Genomic DNA, 12,111 nt, shown 5'->3' on the forward strand with positions numbered 1-12,111 from the left:
TACAGGCTAACACAGAAAGTCTTTGGCTAATGAAGTTATCAGATGACTGAAAACTAGGAGCCATAATCAAAAGTCCTAATGATATGGACATCCTACAAAAGGGCCTCACTGAGATAGATGCCTGGGTCAAAGCCATGGCCTCAAGCTCAATACCAAAAAGTGCATTGTCATCCCCTTTGGTAAAAACTCTGTACCCATGAACTACAACATAGGCGGTAGTATACTTAACACCAAAAGTGTGATAAAAGACCTTGGCACACAGGTGGACAGTAGTTTCTCCTTTGATAATCACATTGCCACAGTAGTCAGGAAATCCTTCTACATGCACACCTCATCACAAAAGGTTTCTCATCCAGGAAAAAAGAGGTAATTGTTCCCCTCTACTCATCACTCATTAGACCCATTATAGAGTACAGTGCCCATTTTGGTATGTACCTCACAAGACATATACAACAACTGGAAAGGCTGCAGAAATACCTCACAAAAAGGATTACTGGCCTCAAACAGATGCCCTACGCAGACCGTGTCAAATAACTCCAGCTTTACTCCGTTGTATATAGCCTACTGAGAGGTGATCTCTGCCTAACATACAAAGCTATGTCAAACCCAGAGCTGTTGGACATGCTCCACTTAAAGAAATCCCAATCCCTCAGAACTACACGCTCTAGGGACCTAAACCTGGTCACCACAATAAACAGAACATGTCAGAGGGATAGATTCCTGTCCCAGAGACTTCCCATACTCTGGAATAAACTACCTATCTATATCAAACAAAGCTCCTCATTAGCACTCTTCAAAAAAAATCTTGATGATTGGATGGGAAATAGGAAATTCACCCTGGGGATCACATCTGTGGCTCTGCCCGACAGTGGCACAGGAAAATAATTTTTTTAAGTGGCGAAAGCCAGGGTACCTTTTTGGCTGGGCTTGTATAGGCCCCAGGGCCAATAGCCTAGTACCTACCTATGAACCTATGAAAACGTTAGCAAACACATTTTTGCAGGGTGGCAAGCCCCCTTGCGCCCTCCACACCCCCGCTACTTAAATGTACCAACTCTGAGATTGCACTACAGTGAAGAGAATGGTAAAGTTACTGTTCCGCACTGTCAGGCGATCTCAATTGTTCAGTTTTGAGATTTCAAAACTTCAAACATCTGAACCTCGGGATTGTGATGTTCGGGGTTTTGAAGTTTCAAAATTACAAAGTGGACCCATATGTACATATATTTTAGTCAAGATTTTAAAATTCTTTAATTCAGACAGTAGTGCCACAATAGCTAATCAGAAAATGAATGAAGTGTAGTTTTGCTAGACCTGTCTCCACTTCCTCATGCATGTTCACCTCCAGCTAAAATCTGTGCAGTGTCAAAGCCCTTACATAGCAGAGATGGTGGAAATAAATGTCTGACCTAGACACTTTGTTTTAAATGTTTTTGAACCCCACATGTCAGCACATTTTGTTCATGTTATAAATCTCTGCATCTCTTCCAATTTTTTTGAAAGAAGGTAATTACCAACTAATTAGAAAAAACTGTCAACCTGTCTCTTTATCTTTTCATCTAAACTTCACCAAAACCCATTTCAGCCCTGTACATCATTCGCCTACACATTTGTTGCTTAAAAAGAAATGACAAGCATGATTTCTTGCCCAGTCAATAGCTCTGTATTGACCAATGACTGCACCAAATAACTAAGAGATATGTAAAACTGCAGCCAATAGGATGGCAGAATTACACCTCATGGAGTAAAGAATCTGTATGAACTGTCCAATGAAAGAGATACCTCAAAAGTTGTATTCTCCTGGTATTGTAAACCAGTAGTGTACCTTGGGCATAGGGAGATTTTTCCAACCATTGATCCCCCCCCCCAAAGCACACAAACACATACATTATTTTTTTGGACCACACATAAACGTTTTGCCCACCTATTCCACTTTAGTGCTAACGGTAATCCTAACCTTGCCACAATCCCTAACCTTACATCTTACAAAAAAAACCTTTCCCTAACAGTAACACCACACAAGACATTCACACCCATCTCATATAAACACATGCACATAGCTCTATATGTTCCTAGGTTCATACGTATATAGTAGGCTAAAGACCCCTAGGGCCTTATTAAGCCAAGCCATAAATCCCATCTCTCTGACAAGTTCTGGTATCCTTGGTAGAGTAAGAAGAAGCTTGGGGAATGAAACATTTACAAGTAGAGGTCTGGAAAATGAACCGTTTACAAGCTGCCTGTATCTATTAGAGACATAGGTGCTAAAACAGGAGTGAATTTCTAGTTTCCCATCCAGTTGTCCAAGTTAGTCTTGAATTAAGTTAGGGAGGAACTCTGCTACACATGGATGGCGGGGCCTGTTCCATATAGGAGGTAGTCTCTGAAATACATACTTGTTTGTTGGAATACATACCTGTTTGTCTAACACATCCTATTTATATCGCAAGAAAGGTTTAAGTCTTTAGAATGGGTAATTCTGGGGCTGTTTTTTTTTTTTTTTGTGGATATGAAGAAGGTCCACCAGCATGAGGTCCAAAGATACCTTATATGCCCAGCATAGATTTCTCTTCAACAGCCTGTAGGAGGCAGAATACAGGGATAGGGTTTGAGGCAGTCTGCATAGTACATGCTATTTGTGGCCTATATTGTTTTAGTGAGGAACCTCTGTGGACATTCCAGTTTTTGAATGTGTGGTCAGGTACATACCAAAGGGGGCATTGTACTCAATGATGGGTCTAATGAGTACCAACTACAGTGGAAAAATGTTCTTCTTGGAAGTTCTCCTAAGTTGCACAACACAGAATAATTCCCTCACTACCATAAAAACATGATAGTCGAAGGTTAGATTACTGTCTACATGTGTCCACAAGTCTGTCACTACTAGATTGACTCTTAAGGGTGTGTTGTTAATATTGCAGTTACCAGGGATGGCTAACTTCCCAAAGGAAAGTATTATGCATTCCTTGGCATAATGCCCTACATCTGTTACATTACATAGGCCTTACTCTAACCCTATCCCTCAAGTACTTGCACTCACACTCCTACCCCTAAAGCTGAAAATTTTATTTTGTCTGAAAACTTCAGCATTAGTAAAAAAAAAGTTTTACCTTTAATACAGGCGAACCTCACTCATCACAGAGTAAGTTTCTATCACTACTCCAAAATCATACTCAGTCAAAAACTAACATCAATTAATTTGTCTATAAAAGCAGATTTGACAACGCTAACTGCAACAATATAGAAAGATATGCAGACAGATAATTAGATAGATAGATAGATAGATAGATAGATAGATAGATAGATAGATAGATAGATGTGTGTGTGCTTGTGTGTGGTAGATAGATATATGTGTGTGTGTCGGGGGTATATGTAGTATTCTACATTGGTGCATTAACATTGACATCACAATCTCAACAGGATACTTTGCGTGCTCCAAAGTCCTCGGAGTATCAAATAAAAATCATGTGTTTTTTATAGCCCCACTCCTTTGCACCCAGACCCACACACCCCTGGCTAACTATATATACTAACATCAAGATCGCACAACCTCAGGGAAATGGCATAATCTGCTACCTGGGGATTGTCAGTCTTGCTTACTTGTTGACCATATGTTGGCATATGAGTCTTTCACTCATAAAAACTAAAACAATAATATAACAATTTATCCATTTATATATATATATATATATATATATATATATATATATAGAAAGAGAGATACACACGCACACACACACACACACACACACACACACACACACACACACACACACACACTCACTCACACACACACACACACACACACACACACACACACACACACACACACACACACACACACACACACACACACACACACATGTCTGAAAGAAGACTCCAAGCAGCCTAATGCAAAACATATGCTAATATTTATGGGCACATCCTAGCATTGTGTGTGTTATTCATATCAAAAAATATGAAATGTTTCTATGTGTGGAAATTGTTCTGATCGATTTCAGTGGCATAAATGACAAAATTAGATACTTGAGATATGACATCATGTTGTACCACAGGAAGTATTCATTTACAGACTGTGCCTGTTACGCATTTTTAAGAAGAGAATTCCTGCAAACCAAATGCCATCTAAAGAACTTGGTGATATCCGGGTATTGTTTTTATTAGTAATTTACCATTCTGAGTATTAGATTTCTATAAATATTGACTGCTTTGTCAAAAATACGTTGTATAATTCCTTCGACTTTTCATGTCTGAGTGAACTTCCTTTTTTGCAGGTCAATACGTGCCACAAAGCCGTCAGAGCACACCGTAATATTGGCTGTAGTTTCACAAGTGTAAGTATTTATAATGATATATAAACATATTAAAGTAATAACTATAAAAATAATAAGCACCATCTGTAATAATAAAAAGTTACAAATTTTCCATTTCTTAGATACCTAGAATTTATAGTAATGCATATGCAGCAGTTTGGAATTAAACAGCAGTTAAAGTGGACTGAACTCAAAGTTCTTCTTCTTTGTTTTAACTCTATACTATTTTATAAGGCAAAATGTATGCAGTTTGACCATAGCTGATAGCTGCAAATAACAAATTACATATTTGCTAGATCATGTATTATTAATGTTGCATATTGTTTACTAGAAAAGTATGCCACATCAAGCAAGACAAGCTTCTTTGAATGTATTGCTAAATTATTATCAGTCAATATGCGCCTTCTCTTATGCATTACATATCAGTTACAAATAATCTTCCAAGAGGGAAGTACTGTTATTATACTGATTTTTGTTTCATGCATATAAGGAAATTTAGAAGTCTTCATGCTAATCTATTAGTGAGGTAGGATTCTGAGGAATGTATAGCTGTAAGGTATGTTTCCATTTGCTAACTCGTCCAAAGAATCCTGCCTTAAAATATGCATCAAATGTCACAATTTGATTCAGGATTACAACAATCTATTATTTTTGCAGATGTAATTGTAATTAGATAAGTTCTTAACATTGAAAGTATAACTTGAGTCCCAGGATCATTTTTTTTGTTCCAGAGATTTGACATCAGTATTAACAAGACAGATCAATTTTACTAAGTGGAAAATGCATTTTGTTTAATTCCCCCACCTCCTCCATTGCATATCTTCTAGGTCACCTTCCTCCCTTTTGAATTGCGTCAGCAGACAAAATGCCACCACTTCCCCCACCCCTCCTAACTCCTCCAGTTACAGAGCTGCTAATTAGTGTCAGGTTGTATGGGGTCATAATCAGGGCTCCATCTGGAAAAATATTGCCAGTCTTTGCAGGTAGGAAGCCTGAAAAATTACTATCGATTGATTGATTTATGGGATGAAGCTGTAGCAAGAGAATCTAGTGCCTATTTGGCTTTATGCTGTATGTTTAGGCAATCACAGCTTGTAAGCTGTCAAACTTTTTAAAAACAATTTGATAGTGTAAAACTGCCATTAAGTAATCACAGGTGTGATTCCTTATAGACAGTATATCTCTATCTTAAACATACAGTAACAACCTTTACAAAGACCAGCTAGACTGACAGGTAGTGTACAAGCTGTCAATTCAATTGATTTGATTATTTATAGGTTCATAGGTACATACTAGGCTATCAGCCCAAGGGCCTAAGTAAGCCTAGCCAACAAGGTTCCCTGGCTTACGCCACCCAAGAAAGTGAATTTCCTGTGCCCCTGTCAAGCAGAGCCACAGAAGTGATTCCCAGGGTGTATTTCCTATTTCCCATCCACTCATCAAGATTTTTCTTGAAGAGTGCTAATGAGGAACTTTGCTTGACATAGATGGGTAGCTTGTTCCAGAGTATAGGAAGTCTCTGGGACAGGAATCTATCCCTCCAGCATGTCCTGTTTATTGTGGTGACAAGGTTTAGGTCCCTAGAAAATGTAGCTCAGAGGGATTGGGATTTCTTTAGATGTAGGATGCCCAACAGATCTGGGTTTAACATAGCTTTATATGTTAGGCAGAGATCTCCTCGGAGTAGGTGATATGCTACAGAGTAAAGCTGGAGTTTTTTGAGACGGTCAGTGTAGGGCATCTGTTTGAGGCCAGTAATCCTCTTTGTGAGGTACTTCTGTGGCCTTTACAGCTGCTGCAGATGTGTTGTGAGGCACATTCCAAAAGGGGCATTGTACTCTATAATGCGTCTAATGAGTGCCGTGTAGAGGGGAACAATGACCTCTTTTTTCCTGGATGAGAACCCTTTTGTAATGAGGTTTGCTACATAGAAGGATTTACTGACTACTGTGGCGATGAGATTATCAAAGGAGAGACCACTGTCCACCTGGGTCCCAAGGTCTCTTATCATACAATCAGCATTAAGTAGATTGCCGTTTATGTGGTAGTTCATGGGTACAGAGTTTTTACCAAAGGGGATGACAATGCACTTTTTGGCATTGAGCTTGAGGCCATGCCTCTGACACTAGACATTTGTCTCAATGAGGCCCTTCTGTAGGATGTCCACATCATTTGGGGACTCGACTATGGCTCCTAGTTTGCAGTCGTCTGCGAACTTCATTAGCCGGAGGCCTTCTGTGTTAGCCTGTACTTCAGAGAGCTTGCAAACTGTCAATCATGTTTTAAACATTCAGTGCCCCTAGAAGATGGCACTTGGAGCAGGTGCACCATTAACCTCACCCAACTATGGCAGGTGTATGATATGAATTAAGCATTGTAAGAATGGGGCAGTATATTCCTAGTGTAGATAGAAAATAGCACTGGAAAAGGCCGATCCCTGTAGAACACCAGTTAGGAAGGTTGGGACAGTGGATATGGCATTACTCTATTTGACTGTTTGCTATTTTGCATCTAGGTAGCTTGTAAACTAGCAATTGTTATCAGCAGCATTTCTAGAACGTAGCAGACTGTGCATTAATTGGGCATGATCTGTAGTATAACATTCTCAAGAACTGAGTAATGTTGGTTATTGCCATACATGTGATACAATTTATACTGACTGTCAGACAGTACTGAGATTTTATAATAGGTGGTGGGATAACTGTCCGTGAGCACCTATCTTCAACTGTCAATTTGCTGAATTATAGTGAATTTCTAATTACCCATCTTGTCACATACCCACCTTCATGTGTTGGATTAAGTACTGCTCATGTCCAATAGGCTGGAACCCTTTCCTGCCTACAGACTTATCCTGATGAATATCTTGGTCGGTTTAGCCCTAAGTTCAGCAGCTGCTTAAATGAAGTTTAGAAGATGACATCTGCAGAAGTTTAGCCTTGTAGTTTGATTCCTTGAAAATAACTTTGTTTAAATGTAACTGATTTACCATTTTTACTACAGAATGATATAATCCTTTCTGCTGTTGAGTGAGGATGCCCCTTTGCATTGTTGTCTAATTTTAGTATGCTGGATTTAAAGTCATGATTTAATAATTCTGTTATTTGGTCAGAAGATAAGCTAAAGTTTAAATGTACTACCTGCTGGATTTGGTGTTGGTAAAGACTTTTATTTTCTTCTTTCATAAATTGTTGTCTAATTTTGAACATCTGAGAAATATATATGTATAGACAGGAATTTCCTTTGGCTTCCAGAGCAGCTTTTCCAGACAGAACCCCACAAAAGAAACAATAAAGGGATGATCAAAGGAATACTTCCTATAACAGACACCCAGGCAACCCGGGCAGTCATACAGAAGATCACTGGGGGGAGGGGGGCAAAGGAACCTTGGCAGTACAACAAAGGGATGTGAGTAATACCACCCATGGAATGGCACCCATCCCTTGATGGAGACCTCAGGAAACTCATTTCAGTTCCCCCAATAATCCACACAAAATAAATCTTGAACCACTCAATTCCACTGACTGAAACTGAAACAAAAGTGCCGGAAAAGGGGGCTTACATTTGTACCCCATAGCAGAAGCAACTTAGTTAACACCATTATTGGCCTTTAGCTGTTCTGCAGGAAGCTGAATATGGATTTTTTTTTTCTTTTCATGAAATGAGAATGAAATAAACTTGAATATGATACAGACTCCAGAGTATCTAGAAAGGCAGAAGTAACATTCTTAACAGCATCATCCATTCAATTGTTTATTTATGCATTTATTTATTTATTTGTTTTTGATTGATTGATTGATTGATTGATTAACATTGTTGACAAGGTTGATGGACTAGTCAGAGGAGTTCCATCAGCTTATATTGGACAGATTCAAATATCTGTGCTTTGAAGCTTCATTACTCCTGAACCACATGGTCTTAGGCTTTTGAGACAGAGCAGCCTGTATCTATGATGCAGAGATGTGCTGCAGAAGTATGCAAATGATCAATAAGAAAGCCAAACCTGACCTTTGATCCCACCATGTTAATGGCAGATTTAGTGAGCATCTAGTACAAAATATTGCCTGCCAATTGATTTTGTACATCTTAGCATGTAAAGATGTGTTGCTTCAAGCCGTATAGTTTTGAAAAGCTGCTTGTGTCTGGAGTTTACCAATGACCGGTAAAACTGCCTTTTAAGACAACTTCCTAATTTATGTTGGTAGAAATCCAGTATTTGCTAGCTTATTGAAGGAAAGGATCATATTGTGACTGAATGAGGTATGTCACAATTGCAACTATTTTGCTCCTATATTTGTCTTGGCAGATATCTAATACATGTCAGGTTGCCATTCTCCTACAGAATTCAGATGGTGCCAGACAAGGACAGCTATCTAACCAGTCTTTCACAAGTACATAAACATAGGTACACTGTTTAGATATGTCAGGGTAGGAATAACAACTATGGCAGGCAGTGTGCTGTACTGCTGTTCTTGAAATTTCACAGAAAAATCGTAAAGGATAGACAAGCTTTGAGTACTCATTATAACACTGTGATGTGCATGAGATATGTAAATGATATGCGCATACATATTACTTTTAATTCAGTTGAAAGTACAATGGAGCACCAAAGCTATTACCTAATATGTTGCTACTGTACAGCTATAATAACGTGCCAAGGAGTATCATGTCCACCTTCCAGGAATCTCAGATACAGCAATGCATGCAGTATCTTCCACTGTCAATATATAACTATCCCAACTCCAAGGCCGTTCCAGGTATATGGTATAAAGCAAACTGTAATCCCAAAGTAACTATATCTCAACACAGATGGGATCATTCACCAGGCAGTACACTTACGGTCGTGCAGCGGTATTGACTTGGTATATGAATACAGGTTGTATTCACAAACCTCTCTACAGGGTAAATGGGAAAATTAAAAAAACTATATATTCAACACATTATTGCTGTAACCTATGGCTACTAGATCACCTCTGCACAGCTGCTCTTTATGGTATTCTGTTGTGCAAGTCTGCACTGCTCATGGTATTAGTAACAAACAATACAGACTTAAAACGTGCTAACAGATTACAATAAAATGTCAGTGCTTCTTAGGATGCACATATAAGTAATGAGTTCCAGTCAGGGTGAAATGTTTTATGAACTGGCCAGGCCCATTTCTTTGTAATAGGTTTTATGCCTGCTCAGTAAATCAGCATATACAAGCTTTCTGGGAACTTTCCCCTCTCAATCTCTCTTTCAGACACACACACACACACACACACACACACACACACACACACACACACACACACACAGACACTCTCAACCTCTTAGAGCAAAAAAATCTGGACAAACCCTAAAGTGATGGGGGGACAAATAGGGACAGATTTTAAATATTGCTCTTAAAAGCTTAGAAAGTTGATAGAATAATAGGTTTTGCATTAGCATTAATTTTCTGAAGGCTGTGGAGTCTTAAACTCAAATGTTTGTCATTATTTAATGACTTAAGTCCTCAGCTATTTGCCAGAAAGGTACAGATTTTAGGAGGAACACACCAAAAATATGAGGCAAAAATATGGACATTCTGTGAAAATGAGTACAGTTGAGAGCTACACACACACACACACACACACACACACACACACACACACACACACACACACACACACACACACTCTAGAAACATTGATCGAAACTCACAGAATCTTGTAGAGTTTACTATGCTCAATATTTGTAACAATTGTCAAACATTTTGTAGTTCTTCCTCTCAGTACAGATTGGTTGCTTCTACAACATGTCCTGTGTATGGACATGACCATAGTGCAAACAAAGTGCAGAGAATACAACATGCTCGTCATTTGTTCAGTGAAGCCCTGTGTTATTGTACAAAACACCCCAAGTATATATATAATCCATTTCATGTAGCATGCTCAGTTGTGCATATCTGCAATCACTGTTCAGTCTCCCATGTACTGGTTTACTTGCATCCCCACTCACACAGATGGATATTGAAAGACACCCATTAAAGAACCCCAGTTAACACAAAAATTCAGGAGCAGCAACTGCACCGTACAGCTCAGAAACAGTAAAGAATCAACACAAATGTGGTAAATTAATTAAAAAACCAAGCCTAAGTCAACCGTGTCAAAGAAGCATAAAGTATATCAAAGTAGATGGTATTAAATGGTTTATTATAACAGCAGAATAACAAGAATTTAGACAAACAGAACATGAAGTTGACCCACTATGGCATTCTATTGAGGACATGCATGAAGAAACCACAAATGCATACCAAAATTCAAAAGCCATAGCTCAGGTGCAAACCACAATTTGGAAAGTGATATGCAAAAGGAAAGTTATTATCTTTCCATATGTTTTGTCCTCTGGCAGCCATCATATTCCATCTTAAATGGACATAGTGGAAGCCTGGCCCTAATGTTGTTCTACAGGTATTTTCAACCTCCCTTTTTAGCAACCCTGTCATAACCATACCAAACACAAGACATTATCCATTGTGATGAGTCTCATTCACAAAGAGCATACCTTGATCTGGCAAAGGCTTTCGACACAGTCCCACATTCAAGCATTACCGACAAACTTAACAAACTGAATTTAAACCCCTTTGTTGTAAGATGGGTTGCCAACTGGCTCAAAAACCAGATCCACACTATCAAAGTGGGTGACTACACATCAACCAGCAGACCTGTTACCAGTAGGGTGCCACAGGAGTCACTGCTGGGCCCCCTTACTGTTTGATATATACTTCTCAGAAGTTCAGGTCGAAACTAAAGGGTTGTGTCAGACCAAGTTTGCAGACAAATGCAAACCAGGTGCAGTCATTGAATCTCCAAATTATGTCAGTATACTCCAGGAGGGTTTCATGCAGATCAGTGGCATGTATTAGTCACAGTCTCAAACTGAATACAGAGAAATGCATCATAATTCCTTTTGGCACAAACAGTGCCTCCTGACACTATCAAATCAACAACAATACTCTAAGTACCCATGAATTGGTAAGGGACTTGGGATCACAAGTTGAATGTGACCTTAACATTGACCACCATGTGTCTATTGTAGTCAGGAAAGCTTTCTGCACAGCACACTTGAATAGTAACAGCTTCGCTTTGAGAGCAAAAGAGGTTATAAGCCCCCCCATACTCGACACTTAACTTGCCCATAATTGAGTGTAACACCTCATTTGGCTTGTAGCATACTAAACAACTGCAGCAATTAGAGAGACCTCAGAGGTTTCTATCAAAAAAGATCAAGGGGGTCCAGCATGCCCCTTGCATAGACCAATACTCCATATCTTGTAGACTTCTTAGGGGAGACTTATGTCTGGCCTACAGAACAATCCAAGACCCAAACCTAAGGAACTTGCTGCATATCCATTAATCAAATGGGACTAGGGCTACCCATTTCAGGGACCTAAATATGGCCTGCAACTTAAATAGGACATGATGGAGGGACAGATTTATCTCCCAGCGACTGTCATGTCTTTGGAACAGACTACCAATTCATGTGAAACAGAGCACCTTTATGACACTGTTCAAGAGGAACCTGGACAAATAGATGGGGCACTATAAATTCTTACTGGGGATAGAGCCCACAACCCTCCTGGACATGGACAGTCATCAATAAATGCAATCTTGGGAACTGACTAGCATTTCTATGGTATTGCATTAGAATGAAATGGCTAGGCTTAAAATGACCTCTGGATCAACAGCCTAGTAATTTCCTATTATCTAGGTATGCCTGCTTAATCTCTCTCTCTTCTCCCCATCCTCCAAATCTTCCCCGGTTATTTCTAAATATAATT

General features: G+C 39.2%; 1 protein-coding gene across 4 annotated transcripts in view; it reads left to right on the plus strand.

Moving 5' to 3' along the window:
• Positions 1-12,111, plus strand: part of PDE8B (phosphodiesterase 8B) — a 2,824,882-nt gene that overhangs the window by 2,126,809 nt on the left and 685,962 nt on the right. For all 4 annotated transcript variants that reach the window (XM_044063695.1, XM_044063696.1, XM_044063693.1 and 1 more), the window contains one exon: positions 4,275-4,334. In XM_044063695.1, the coding sequence (XP_043919630.1) occupies positions 4,275-4,334 (60 nt within the window). The remainder of the gene's footprint in view (positions 1-4,274; positions 4,335-12,111) is intronic.

This window comes from Protopterus annectens, chromosome 2.part2 (genome assembly GCF_019279795.1).
Source record: "Protopterus annectens isolate FY-2018-M chromosome 2.part2, PAN1.0, whole genome shotgun sequence".
Lineage (NCBI taxonomy): Eukaryota > Metazoa > Chordata > Ceratodontiformes > Protopteridae > Protopterus > Protopterus annectens.